Source organism: Rhineura floridana, chromosome 2, assembly GCF_030035675.1.
Source record: "Rhineura floridana isolate rRhiFlo1 chromosome 2, rRhiFlo1.hap2, whole genome shotgun sequence".
NCBI classification, from domain to species: domain Eukaryota; kingdom Metazoa; phylum Chordata; class Lepidosauria; order Squamata; family Rhineuridae; genus Rhineura; species Rhineura floridana.
In genome coordinates, this window is record NC_084481.1 from 43824734 (window position 1) to 43839544 (window position 14811).

General features: G+C 43.9%; 1 protein-coding gene across 3 annotated transcripts in view; it reads right to left on the reverse strand.

Annotated features, from left to right (window-relative positions):
• Positions 1-14811, reverse strand: part of ITGA6 (integrin subunit alpha 6) — an 81148-nt gene that overhangs the window by 23117 nt on the left and 43220 nt on the right. For all 3 annotated transcript variants that reach the window (XM_061608488.1, XM_061608490.1, XM_061608489.1), the window contains exons 5-10: positions 12879-13010; positions 7782-7995; positions 6623-6816; positions 5326-5414; positions 3381-3508; positions 2369-2464 (exon numbers count right to left, since the gene is read on the reverse strand). In XM_061608488.1, the coding sequence (XP_061464472.1) occupies positions 2369-2464; positions 3381-3508; positions 5326-5414; positions 6623-6816; positions 7782-7995; positions 12879-13010 (853 nt within the window). The remainder of the gene's footprint in view (positions 1-2368; positions 2465-3380; positions 3509-5325; positions 5415-6622; positions 6817-7781; positions 7996-12878; positions 13011-14811) is intronic.

The following is a 14811-nucleotide window of genomic DNA, read 5'->3' on the forward strand; positions in this document are numbered from 1 at the left end:
CAACGTCTGGAAGGACAAAGGTTCCCCGCACCTACTCTACTGGAATGTGTTCAAATCTAATGCACCTCAAAGTCTCCTCCCTTTTTCATCCTATGAGTGGTACTTTTCTGCTTCTTTTCCCCCCAGTTGCATTACCTCAGCATTGCTCCTTCTAACACCTCTGAGGTAACATGAGAAGCCCTTGAGAAGGGATGGGTAACCTATGACCCTGCAAATGTTGCTGCACTACAACTCCCATCATGCCTCCTTATTGGCCATGCTCGCTGGGGCTGATAAGATCTGGAGTCCAACTGAAAAATGGTTCTTATGTATGCTAGCATCAACCTTAAGGAAATGTGGTTAACACTGGCATGGAAAGGAGCTGCAGGGCTGTGTCAGGGATAAGGCATCACTGGACACCTGCCTATACCCAGAGGAGGACCATGGCCAACCCCTTGAACCCCCTGCTGCCCCTTCTCATTTTTCTCACTGTCACTACCAAAGACTGCTGAGTACGCTTAACAGTCATGGAATAAGAGAAGTCCTTTGTGGATCAAGAACTGGCTAGGAAACAGCACAGAGTAGAAATAAATTGACAGTTCTCCCAATTGAGGGATGTAGAAAGTACAGCCCTCAAAGCATCCCTCAAAGGATCAGTATTGGGACCTGTGCTTTTTAACTTGTTCATAAACTTGTTCTATCTGAAGGAGCACCTCCAGCGTTATCAGGGATGCCGCTCAACAAGATCAGCCTCAAAAGGCCTTCTCTCTATCCCACCAGTTAAAACAGTAGACTGGTGAGAACTAGGGAGAGGGCTTTTTCAACTGTGACCCCCACTTTGTGGAATTCCCTCCCAAATGATCTCCGCCATGCGGCCTTGAAGACCTGGCTCTTCAGGCAGGCTTTTGGGGTGGGTTAGCTTTTATTATTATTGTCGAGATTTTTAATGTTTTAATGTATTTGTATGTTTTTATTTTGTACCAGAGTGGCTGGACAGCCAGTCAGATGGGCGACTAATAAATTTAATAAATAAATAAATAAACAATCTAAAGTTAGGAGTGAGCAATGAGGTGACCAAGTCTGCTGATGATACTAAATTGTTCAGGGTCATTTAAAGAAAAATGGATTGCAAAGAGCTCCCAAAGGATCTCTTGAAATTGAGTGAATAATGGGTGGTTAAAAGGAAAACACAATTCAATGTAAATGAGTGAAAAAAGTATGCATGTTGGAGCAAAAAATCTTGACTTCACATATAGGCTCATGGGGTCTGAACTGGTGGTGACTGACCAGGAGCAAGACCTTGGGGTCGTAGTGGATAGCTTGATGAAGATGTTGGCTCAGTGTGCAGCAGCTGTAAAAAAGGCAAATTCTATGCCAGGGATCTTTATGCAAAGTACTGAAAATAAAGTTGCTAATATCATACTACTGTTATACAAATCTATGCTGCAGCTACATTTGGGATACTGTGTATTGATCTGGTTGCCTCACCTCAAAAGGGATATTGTAGAGCTGGAAAAGTTCAGAAAAGGGCAACCAAAATGATCAAGAGGATGGAGTGACTCCCCTATGAGGAAAGGTTGTAGCATTTGGGGCTTTTTAGATTAGAGAAACGGCAAGTAAGAGGTGATGTCATAGAAGTGTATAAAATAATGCATGGCACGGAGAAAGTGGATAGAGAAAAGCTTTTCTCCCTCTCTCATAACACTAGAACTGATGGACATCTAATGAAGCTGAATGTTGGAATATTCAGGACAGACAAAGGAAAGTGCTTCTTCACACAGAGCATAGTTAAACTATGGAATTTGCTCCTACGAGAGGCAGTAATGGCCACCAACTTGGATGGCTTTAAAAGAGGATTAGACTAATCCATGGACGACAAGGCTACCAATGGCTACTAGCCCTGATGGCTATGCTCTGCCTTCATAGTTGAAGGCAATATGCTTCTGAATACCAGTTGCCGGAAGCCACAGGAGGGGAGAATGCTGTTTGCATTCAGGTCCTGCTTGCAGGCTTCCCACAGGCATCTGGCTGGCCACTGTGAGCACAGGATACTGGACTAGATGGGCCATTGGCCTGATCCAGCAGGCTCTAGTTATGTTCTTACCCCTGTCCCCTTTAAGGAAGTGAGCAGTGACAAGAATAAGGAAATGGAACCTAGGCTTCTCCCTCTGGGCAGTTGTGCAGATTGGATGATAGTTGAAGACAGAAGGATGAAGAATGGGCAAGGATTTGCTGAACCCACTCAGAACCCATCAGGAAAGATAACTGTATCAGCAGAGTGACATAGTAACCTGTAGTGCAATACACCATGCAGTGGAAATTCTCATGCAAATGAAACACATGAGTTTGTTAGAATGATGAAACAAAGATGAGGAGTTGAATGACTTACCAAATTTGACTGGGTCCTGGACAGTTTTTTTTGTTTAGGTCAATTTTGTCTGGAGATATCTCAATAGTTTTCTTAATGTTCACCACAGGCCTTGATCTTGTAGGTTTGAGGGAAAGAGGAGGTTTACTATTAATGGCACTCAACAAAAAGGAAAAGTATTAAGCTGTTAAACAATAAAAGCCACATTGGGCCTTCCATCTTCATATTGGAGGGAGGCAGGCTGAGAGAAGAGGCTAAGATAGCATGCTTTGTTCTTTGCAATGCATTAACACCAAAAGCACCCCAGGGTGGTGGTGGTTGTTTTAAAGTAAAATATTTCAACAACACATGTAACATGCCTGATAAATAAAGGCTGAGTGACTGTTCTGTATTTAGAATGAAATTGTGACTTCTCCCCAGTCCTATAGACTCTCTCTTTTAATACACAAAAGACCAGGGGACAGTGGGATCATAGTAATTATTCCCACAGCAGTGGCAACTTAGGCCTGGTTCTCCCAAACAAAGGATAATATGATAACAACTGTATCTGGACTGTTATACTTCAAGCAGATGGGGGCTCACATGACTGACTGGCCCTCCACATGGAAAATAATTCCCCGAACATAGCTAGATTTTGGGAGAAGAGTCTAGCTGAAACAGAACAGTCCAAAACAGGTTTACCACCTCATAATTCCTGTCTGAAGAAACTACACTCTAGTGACGATGCTCAGGTTGAAAATTTCAGAAACTGTTAGGGCACCACAAAATACCCACTTCAAACTGGTGATGCTCAGATTCCCCCCCAAAAAATATACAAAACACCAACACACAGCCCATAAGAAATAAAAAACAGACCAAAAAAAAGCAGGCAACCTCCCAATCAAAAAAGCCAAAGAAGTTCAGGGTTTGTATTTTTAAAAAATGAGAGGGGCAGGGGGACCTTGGTAAGTGCCACAGGAGGTGTCTTGAGGACAACCAGGGTGCCCACAGGTGCCACACTGGGGATCCCTGTGGCAAAGAGGGAGCTACACACCTGTAAACAGCGACAGAATCTGAAAGAGACCCAACAGCCATATCAGGGTAGGAATTTCTATCAAGATCCATGCTTCCGGTGATAGAGTAGCCAAAGAATGAGACTCCATTTGTCTTGCCATCTAGAATCTAAAACAGAACCAAAAGCAGGAAGAGTTATGCCATGGAGCAGCGGTTCCCAAACTTCCCCCCCCCCCACGGACCACTTGAAAATTGCTGATGGTCTTGGCGGGCCACTTAATGATTTTTTCTGCCAGTTGTAGCAATCGCAATACACTGTGCCAGATGCTGTATGATTTTTAATTGTATTTTTATTGCTACTTTTATTTCTTATATTGTGTTTTTGTTGTATTGCAATGTGCATTCCATAGAATTTAAGTTGTAATACAAGTAAAGCAGCCACAAAAATAGAATTAAAATTAATATGAATGTTTAATGCCGACATGCTACAGGCCACCTGGATGAAGCTCATGGACCATGGGTGGTCCACGGATCACAGTTTGGGAATCCCTGCCATATAGTACTCCCTGCCTTCCATCTGTCTACCACACAAAAATAATGTTTTTAATGTACTGTATTTTTGGTATGTCCTGTTACATACATACATGCCTTTGTATATAGTCCTCATGTCTATATAGATGAAGGGTGGTTTAAAAATATTTAATCAATAAATTTATACCTTTGGCCGTTTTATCCATTGGGGAAGGCCTCTTAACAAGAACAACGTGAGGCGGAAATCAGGCATAGGAATAAGTAAGAGAAGATGGGAGCAGAAAGAGGCAAGCGTAGTCAAAGAAAGCCAGAAAGGAGCCACAGTGGGATAGACACTATGGAAGTGTATGCTGCCAAATGTCACAGAATTATTAGGCTGTGTTTGGAGATTAGATTAGCGCCCCACCACCACCAAAAGGAATTAGACAAGCATCTCAGAGACTCTGAAACTGTAAGCTGTTATAAGAATTACTGGTTAACAGAGAAGAGTTTATTGATGAACCCTCAGGACAGGCAGTCGGTTTTTTCAAGATTTCCTATCTGCATAAAGCTTATAAATAAACATGGAAGTATCAATGATAATTAAACAACAACAGAATATCACATCTTCATTTATTAGAGACAGATCACGCTCCAGCTCACCAAAAATATCAGTAACAATGTGATTCTAAAGAGAAAATAATACAACTCTTCAGGATATATGAACAGGATGAATCTTGCAAGAGCAAAAAAGTATTTAATTATTTTCTATTGAAGTCAAAAGGTTTATGAAGTCGAAATAGGAGAAACAGGAGCCACTTCTGTAAAAGGGACAGCTTGAAGAAACAAGGGGCTACATTTTCCTTGATTGCCACTGGAATGTTTAAATCCTGCCCATTACTGAATACATTGAGAAGGGGGAGGGGTTCTCTCAGCCCTGCCTGTGAAAGAGAAAACTATAGAAGGCTTGGATCACAGATGATGCCTACTAGCCATGCCTCCCAGTGCACTCGCTGGCCTCCCCCTCCCAGTGGCCCTGCATCCAAGGTAGAGTGAAAGGGGACCAATATATGTAGGGCTCCTCTGTGCAAGGGAGGATCTTGGGCAATCAGGGATTCCCACTCACACGGAGAAAATGTGCACATGTAGGCTACCACGTTCAGGAAACACAGCTAGCTGGTCTGATACTGCTTTCCCCTCATGTGTTCACTGAATACATAGAGGGGAGTCATCTGCCTAGGGCTAAATATAAAGGACAGAGAAGAGGCCTACAAGACCTGCTGGAAGGAAGGAAGCAGGTATGGAGACATGCAAAGGATGTAATATTAGGCAGAGGAGGGAGGTGTATACAAGAGACAGAAGCTGGTGGCAGAAAGAAGTAAGTGGGCAGCTCCTTAGAAGAAGCTCAGGACCCAAAATAAAAGTAATATTTTCATTCCATTTTTTAAGTAGACACAGACACTACTAGTTAGTACCTGTGCTGGTTTTGTATTTATCCCATTCCTGGAGCCGTGATAAACATACACCTTGCCAAAGTCATCATACGGAGCCCCTACAGCGATATCTGTTTGAAAAGAAAAGAAAAAAGAGATCAGGGAACAGTCAAACCAATCTCACAATTTCTAAAAGCTGCATAAAAGGTAAAGGTAAAGGTGTCCCCACACTTGTAGTGCGAGTCGTTTCCGACGCTTAGGGTGACGTCTTGCGACGTTTACTAGGCAGACCGTATATATGGGGTGGGATTGCCAGTTCCATCCCCGGCCTTTCTTTACCCCCCAGCGTATGCCAGGTACTCATTTTAACGACCACGAATGGATGGAAGGCTGAGTGGACCTCGACCCCTTTTACTGGAGATTCGACTTCCTCCTTCCGTTGGAATCAAACTCCGGCCGTGAGCAGAGCTTCGGCTGCGTTACCGCCGCTTACCACTCTGCGCCACGGAGGATCTTTCGAAGCTGCATAAAGTGTTCAAATAAGTCACAGGGAATGGAGTTTGTCCAAGCCTGAAAAGCAGGGGGGGGGGGGGAGAGAGAAAGAGTGTAGGGGAGGAGCTGTGGAGCTGCCTTACCACATGCGCTGCCACTGGACAGTTCGCAAAAATGGAAGCAAATGCTGGCTTTGCCAGGTGAAATTTTTTGTAAGAATAAACCCAAGTTTTAAACCTCACGGAGATCTAGATATTAAAGTAGCGCACAAATATTTACAATAATCAAGACACAAATAATACATAAACACACAGTTATGTTGGGTTCAAGACTCCTGCTCAAGTATTCTGTCCCAAAGTGTTTAACAACATAGAGGGAGAGCAGAGCCATGTGCATTCACACACGTCCACTGTCGCATCATGCTACACCTCCCTAATGTCTTCCACATGTAAGAGGAAGATCGGGAATGCCTACCAAACATATGTAGACTTTCTGCATTAGCTGGACCTGTGGGGACAGTGGAGAGGGGCCAGGAGAAGTCATGTGACTTCAGGATTGGAACTAAAGACATGACACCCCACACACAACCCCTTTCAGGACGCTTTGTCGAAGTCAGGAGTGGAGAAACTTTGGCCCTCCAGATGTTGTCAAACTACATCTCCAATCAATCCCATCCAGAATAAACAACTGTACCTAGAGGGCCAAAGGTTCCCCACCTCTGATCTAAGGAAATTAGCATGTGGATGAATTCAGCAGTTGTGAATGTGGAAAAATCCACATAAACCCATCGCATTTCCATTTCAGTGCTAATGAGGACAGTGCAGGCTGATCTCTCTTTTCTACTTACCTGGAAAGCCATCTTGGTTAATATCGCCAATATTTTCAACGGCAATTCCAAACATGGATTCTGCAGGTCCAGTGAGCCGAATTGGCTTGACCCCTTCCCATTTGCCTTGTTGATTAACGTAAATGTATACAGCACCACCAATTTCTCCATCCCTGTCAAAATACTGTGGTGCTCCAACAACAATATCTTGCCAACTGAGAAAACAAGTAGTACATTATTGTTAGGCCATTGTTAGAAGCAGGTGAAAAACTGACTCCTGAATGACATCATGTTCAACAGAATGCATAATTCAACATAAGGTTCTGCATAAAACAGGTGGTGTGAAGGATCTTTTTAATGCAGTTTTAAGAGCTTCTGTGATAAATGGTCAGATCTTTTATCTAATCATTTCTACAGTACTTACAACAATCCAGCAAAGTTGTTCGCTGCTATTTCAGTTTTCCATGTAAGAAACTTAGGCTGTATTCCTATAAGCACTTACCTGGGAGTAAGCCCCACTGAACACAGTGGGATTTACTTCTCAGTAAATATGCACAAGGTTGCACCGCTCATAAATATGAATCAATCAAAGTTCATGACCAAGGTGGAAATCGTTTTATCCACTGGACCAAAGCGGCTCTCAATGAGGTAAAATAAGAAGAGATTGTGGCCGGTTTAGGCCATGGATGAGGAATCTGTGGCTCTCTGAATGTTGCTAGACTACAACTATCATCCCTGATCACGGGTCCTGCTGGCCGGGTGATGGGACCTGAAATCCATCAACATCTGCAGGGCCACAGGTTGCCCATCCCTGGTCTATGTTCTTCAAAAAAAATTTTTTGAAAAGTATTCGAGTAGGTTCTTTAGAAGTTTTAGAAAAATATCAGTTTTGCTGAATTTTGCACAGTTTAATTTATTCTTAAGCTTACTTGCTCAAATCGCTTAAAATGGAGCACCAGGGAAGAGGGAAGCATGAAAATATCTTCCTTCAGTTAAGTATTATGAAAATGGGCAGCCTGCTTTTCTTAAAAACAATAGTGTGCTATGCTTTTGTTTTGATGTTTTCTGAGATCTCAAAACCAATGAGGAACTACCTCATTTCTCCCACTTTGCAAAAGAGATGCAACCACACTACACCATAGAGGTATTAGAAAAAGGAGGATCCCAAGGAGAGGCCTACCCATCACTGTTGAGGTCCGCGACTGCCACATCGTAGCCAAATGAAGAGGCCAGCCCCTCGCCTTCAAACACATGCTCAAGGGACAATGCCCGCTGAATGTCATTGTCTTTTTTTAAAAGGACAACAGCTCCGCTATGGTTTGCTCTCGGGGCTCCAGAGACAAAAGTGATCTTGTCCTGAGAAACGATACCTTTTCCAGAGTCCAAAGAGAAACCTACAACACAACATGTACATACAGTTGAAGGTGTTATCCCTATACCTATAAAGATCGATAAAGCCTTTGTAATTATTACTGTGTTAAAGTGGTGGTTGGAAGTACTCCTATACGTTAAACCACATTAGACAATTTTATATAGTAGGCACATGGTAAATAAAAACCTACCTATATGGCCTACACACACTGAAGGGCAAATCTCTGCTCTTCCAGCAGACACTGAAGACCCAAAGACAATTTCACACAAACAGTCAGATTAATTGATTAATCAGTTACATATTATACCTGCTTCAAAAGTTGTATAAAATCTATGCACTTCTTGATTTGCACCACTTTAGCAGAGTATACCCATGATGTTAAATGAATGTTAACACCTCACGAAACATGAATCATGCTCTTCACATTTCATAAAAAAGAAGTTTTGCCAGGCATGTCAAGTGATATTCCACTAGTTATGGCATGATTCCCCCACATACTGATACTGTACTTGTTCATTCGTTTCTATAGAATTTGCACAGGCACAGCAAATATTGAACTGAATCCTTATGAAAGAAGCAGTGATGAAATTTCAGCATTACTCTGGAAAGGTCCATAAAGAACGCACAAAATAAAATAACAGCCCACAATGTCCTTTAAAAACAATAAAACCCTTCATCAGCAATACATGGCTTGCTGGGCAGGACTACATGTTACACCCAGTAGCAGTCAGTGGGGCGGCATTGCTTACCTGGCTTCCCAGCATGGAGGTTGCTGCTGGTACCCGAGAGGCAAGAGGTAGTGGGGAGGTCAGCACAGTGCAGGTGGGCATGCCAGATTGCCTCCACTGCTGTGCCCGCACAGCACCAACCTCCCTGCTGCCTCGCCCCCCAGCCCCAATTACTGGCAATGACCTCCACTCTGGAAAGCCAGTTGAGCAATGCTGCTCCACCCTGGTCCTCCTCACTGTCCGCTACTGGTTACACATATGTGATTATCCTCTGCCATTTTACAGTGCCTCAACATTTGGGAAGCTTCTAACGCAGTCAGTCCTAACAGCTATGTATCTGTGTTGCCTTTCCTTTGTTTAATCCTATCCTGTCCTAACTAACTTACGTTCATAAATTTCAATGGGTCTACACTGAGTAGGACTTAGTTGAATACAACCTATTATGCCCTTTTGCCCTTTTACTGTTTCACCACTGCCATTCCAATTGTTGATGAGATAAATCCATTGGGAGGAGAGAGATTCAGGTAAGATGGTGGTATTGTCTAGAGTCTAGACTTATGGTGGAGCAGCAAAGGAAAGGGTGACAGCAGCCTGCCCAATCTTTGGGTCCCCAGATGTTGCTGGACTACAGTTCCCATCATTCCTGACCATTGGCCATGCTGGCTGGGGCTGATGGGAGTTGTAGTCCAACAACATCTGGGGACCCAAAGGTTGAGAAAGGCTGCTCTACAGGATACAAGAGCACTGGACCTTCTGGTCTCACCTATAGCAGGGATGAGGAAACCTGTGGCCCTCTAGCTCTTAGCCACAGATAACATGGTCAGAAATTATGGATGCTGCTAGTCCAATCTGGAGAGCCACAGATTCTCCTTCCCTGCACTGGCAGACTCCTAGCCAAGCAAGAACCTGGAAGACTCAAGTTCCAATGCTTCTTCACCAAACCACCATCTTTCAGAAGTTTTCTCATCTCATTTTTAAAAAGGTTTGTATTATTACATCTTCATCCCACCTTTCCTCCAAGGAGCTCAAGGTGGCATACAAACATGGTTCTCTCGTCCCTATTTTATCCTCACAACAACCCTGTGAGGTAGGTTAGGCTGAGAGCCTGTGACTGGCCCAAGGTCACCCAGTGAGATTCATGGCTGAGTGGGGATTTGAACCCTGGTCTCCTAGGTCCCAATCCAACACTCTAACCACTATACCACACTGGCATTTGAACTTCCTTCATGGCATGTGTTAACATAAAATAAAATATCAACTAATGGTGTCAAAATCTGGAATGAAATACAGGAAGGAAACATGGACTATCACTTGAGAGGTCACAAACCTAGATAGCTATTCATCATCAAATCGATGGGCTTGCCTACCCTGACATTGGGAGGCAGCGTTTTGTACACAAACTGATCAGGGTTAGCGTAAGACACACTTGTCAGAAAAAGGAGACCTGCAAATGTGGGTGGAAAAGAAGATGCAGAAAAGAGAGAAGGACAAGTTAAGCAGAGAGCAGAACAATACAGAGACTTAAGGGGCAACTTGGAAGCATAGCAGAAGTTTACCAATATAAAAATAGACCGGTTAAATGCATTGCCACACTACATGCTACTAATCAAGCAAAATGAGGAGCATGAAAAGTCTAGCAGCAACACATTCAGGAATGTAAAAATAGGAGATTTAGAATGACACCTTAATTATTAGCAACGCTCACAAAGTGCCACTGCCATATTTTTTCAATCTTGTTCCCAGCAAAATTGGAAACTGCTTTGCGGTGCCTTCTTCCTAATTTCCACAGCCCTGGCCCATAGTAACAAACTACGGACAAACAAGAGTAGCTTTAGACCAGCCTTCCCCAACCTTTTGCCCTCCAGATGTTTTGGACTACAATTCCCATCAGCCCCAGCCAATGGTCAGGGGTAACAAGAGTTGCAGTCCAAAATATCTGGAAGGCAGCAGGTTGTGGAAAGCTGACTCAGACGTTCAGCTGAAGTGGCAAAGGAGGAAGCGCCTTTATGGGATGGGACCAAAGAGAGCAGGTGCTTTGCATGAGAATCCCCGATTCAATCCAGAGCATCTCCAGTTAAAAGGCTGAGCTAGTCGGTGAGGTGGAAGACCTCTTCCCAAGAGCCTGGACAGCCACTGTCAGTCACAGTAGACAATACTGAGCTAGATGGACAAAATATGTGTGTTGAGTATATGGGTGTTACATTCTCCCAAAGCAGCAACAGAATGTGAGTTACTTCTGCTTCTTCATAGCTGCTCTGCAATCTTTTTTCAGGGATGGGTGGGATCTACATACCCTGCATTAAGATGCAAATTTGGTACATGTGTGAGTAACTTGCACTTCTTCTGTTGCCACTTCAAATGAACATCCAACACCACTCTTCGGGCAATTCTCAACATGTAGGATTGTACAAAGAGAGAGAGAGAGAAAGAAAAAGTAAGAGAGACAGAGAAGGACAGAAACTGAAGTGTGGGTCTAAACTTTCCCCAATGGTAGTACAAACTTCAGTTGATGCATAACTATGCCAATCGCTAGCCCCATGAGAAGCTTAACAAAATACCTACATGAGAACCTTGGGAAGGGGTGGAAGTGACTATTCCAAAATGTGCTTGGAGACATATTTCCTTGGAGGATTTGAATATAAAAACTCATCTCAGCTCAAGGAAACCAACTTATGTGGTTCCTTGATTTCATCAATTCATCCTAAGAATACATTCTTATATGACATTTGTGTGTCCCTTGCAACCAAATCCTAATCAGTTACCTGTACAATCCCAGCAATCTAATTTTTAGACATTTCCCCCTCATGCATTTCCAAGTTTACATTAATCTTACCATCAGGTTTTGGGGGGGTCAATAAGTAGCAAAATAGTAACTGCAATTATGCATTGTCAAAATGTGGAGCAGGACCCCATTCTGGGGATGCAGGTCTCAAGAAGCCTGCAGGAAGGTCACCAGTGTTGGGAACTGTGACCTTAATCCAATGTGACGGGGGGGGAGTAGCATGGTGAAGGTGAAGCTGATTTCTCTTCAAGACTCAGTGTGAGCACTTAGATGATAATGTTCCTCAATTCCTGTACCTTTCATCAGTGTCTTGCCAGCAAGACAGTAGGAGTGATGGGGATGAAGGAAAGGTATTAAGCTCTCCTAGCCTTTACTATCCATTAACATCTGCAGATTTTCACACGTGGCAGGTGGGATTCATGCCACTCCTCATGAAAGCCTCCTCACTGTCCCCACTGAGGAGACAGATGGTGTGGGAATTGAAGTGGTCCCCAATCATAAAGTAAATTTAGAAAGACCCCTTCTCAGAACTCAAGAAATAATGCTGTGTTGACACGGGAGCAAACCTTTTCCTTCCCTCGTCTTGACCAGTCTTTAAATGGCAAAGGATTGCCCTTGGTTTCAAATGTTCTGTGTGAAACCTCAAGCCAAAATGTGCTTACAGACTTGTCACTATTCAGTTCTTCAAGGTCCCTAACCCCTGTTGGAGGAGATTCCCCCACCTCCCCAAGTCACAGGATAATGTTTGCCCTCTTCATGGTTTGTATCAAGAAAGAACCATTTTTACCATTCATTTCAAAACAACTGCCATCTGTGTCAGTCCACACTCAGAAAATGGGGCAACTTAAAAGCAGTCTCAGCAATTGCCATCTGACGCACACGTTTTTTGGGGGTAGCCATGAAAGCGTTGCAAAGAGGCCTCGGGAGTTAGCTGACAAATTCCGGAATGCTATTTTGATGCCTTTGCGCTTCAGATATACCATGAAAGCCATTTCTCAGCCTTCACGGTCCTATTCAACAACAAAGAATTTCATAAGACTTCCCAATGCTACACATTTTGAGGTCACATGATGTGGGGCTGTTGATCCATGTACAATACTTACTGTGTGTGAGAGAGAGAGAGAGATTATAATCACAGTGTAAGAATCTGCAAGTCCTCATTGGTACTCTTAAATGTCTCATTACATTAGCAGCTCTTAGAGGTACCTCAACCAAGAGTACCATTTTACATTTCAAAGCAGTGCATGGAAATGTAGGAGGAGGGCATGAATGATCAGCTCTTAGTTTAAATGCAAGGTGGGCCCATAACTGAATTATTTTCCAACAGCATTTCATGCTATCGCTCCCCATTTGTGTAGTGATTTTCTCGAGATCTCTGAAGAGCTTAAATCCTACCTAAATAACTGTTAGCTGGAACAGGAACTAGGCTCTCATCACGGTGGCTCTCGCCGCCAACTTCATAAGGCCCATCATCAAAGATACCCATTTCATAAAATGTCTGATTCTTTTGCTCTGCACGCACCACTCCTGGGGGGGAAAAAATGAAATGGCAAAAAACAAAAGTGGAATGAATGACAAAGAAAGGGCATGTGTGAAGGAGAAATAAAATCAAAGAGCAAACTTTAAAAACAACAACAACAATGGTCACAATTTTGGGAAGAAGGGAGGGGTAATCATGGTGCAACACTGTGTAATGAGCCCAATTCTAGATTTGGGTTGGAGTTTCAGGGTGCAACAGATAAATGGTACCAAGAAAAGTTTCTGATCAGGGCAATATATACTGTATGACAGGGCTGGGGAACCTGTGTCCCTCAAGATGTTGTTAGGCTACAACTCCGAGGGAAGGGCCATAGCTCAGTGATAGTGCATCTGCTTTTCATTCAGAAGTTCAATCCCCAGCATCTCCAAGTAGGGCTGGGAAAAACTCCCGGTTTGAAGCCCGGGAGAGTCACTGCCAGTCAGCATAGAGCTAGATGGGCATACTGTCCAACTCTTATAAGGCAGTTTCCTATGTTCCCAGTCAGCATGGCCAATGGTCAGGGATGATGGGAGGGCCAAAGGTTCCCCTGCCCTGCTCTATGAACAAAACAATCCACATACTGCGTGTACAGACTAAAGCAGTGGTTCCCAACCTTTATGAGTACGGGGCCCCCTTTATAAGCTGAAATTTGTTCGTGACCCCCTCCCCCCAGGGAGGCAGGCTGGCTGCCAGGAAGGAAAGGGGAAAGCAGCCTTGCTTCTTTTTGCTTCACAAAACCCCCTCTCCTCTCATTCTAAGTAAGGGTGTTGTCAGTAGCAGCAGTGCAAGTAATCCCCTCTTCTTCCTGGTAGCTCCACCCTCAGCCTCCTTTGGCATCTGCCATGTATTTTATAGGCAGATGCCTGCCCTTAGTGCGCCTGAAAGACACTCTGGCGCTTCAGCAAAAGGCCTCCCCTCTCGTTTGGAGCAAGGGGGAGATGTCATCTGCAGCAGCAGCGGAAAGCAGACAGTGTAGAAGGAGTGAAGACTTTAAAAAATAATAATAAATCATTTCTTTACTGGTCACGGCCCCCTCTGGATTACTTCACGGCCCCCCTGGGGGTCCGAGCCCCCAGGTTGGGAACCACTGGACTAAAGCATGCAGCTTACACTTCCATCATTTGTTCTAACGACGGGTATTTGGGATTTGTGGAATCTGGATTAATTTGTCAGGATCAGGGATGGCAAAGGAATGAAGGAAGCAGTAGGGCAGCAGTAAGGTCGGAAGGTAGAGGCTAGAGATGAAGAGGGAACACAGAGGTGATGATGGCACAGTAGCCTTGAGAACTTGAAGGCCTGGCTGAAGATGTTCAAAGTGCATATGCAGGTTGCAATCCTATACGTTCTTGGGCCTGAGGAAGGCACACAAACCTTGACAGATAAATCCTCAGTCACCCTTTTTGGGGAAAGATTCAAAGGGCTCAGGAACAATTTGTTCCTCCTGTTTCAAGCAAAAGCTGGCTATGCAGAATGATGACTGGCTCATTGTTCTGTCAATCACAAAGCCATTTTCCCCCTTACTCAGACTTAAAGAGAAGGGGAGAAGCATTGGTTTAGATCCTCAGATAAATTTAGGAAGTTCATAGAACACCTGACTCTTCTTCCTCCACACAGTCACCTGTGTCCACCACCACCAAAAAAGCCTCTCCTGAAGGTCAGGGTGCCCTACTGAACAATGTGCAAAGAGGCATGGATGACTGCTGGGAGAGGAGAATTGCCCGATTTGAGGGCAATTCTCCATCTCCTAGCAGCTCTCTGCACCCAAACACATTGTTCACAAGGGCCTCTCAACCCTCTGGGAGAGGGCTT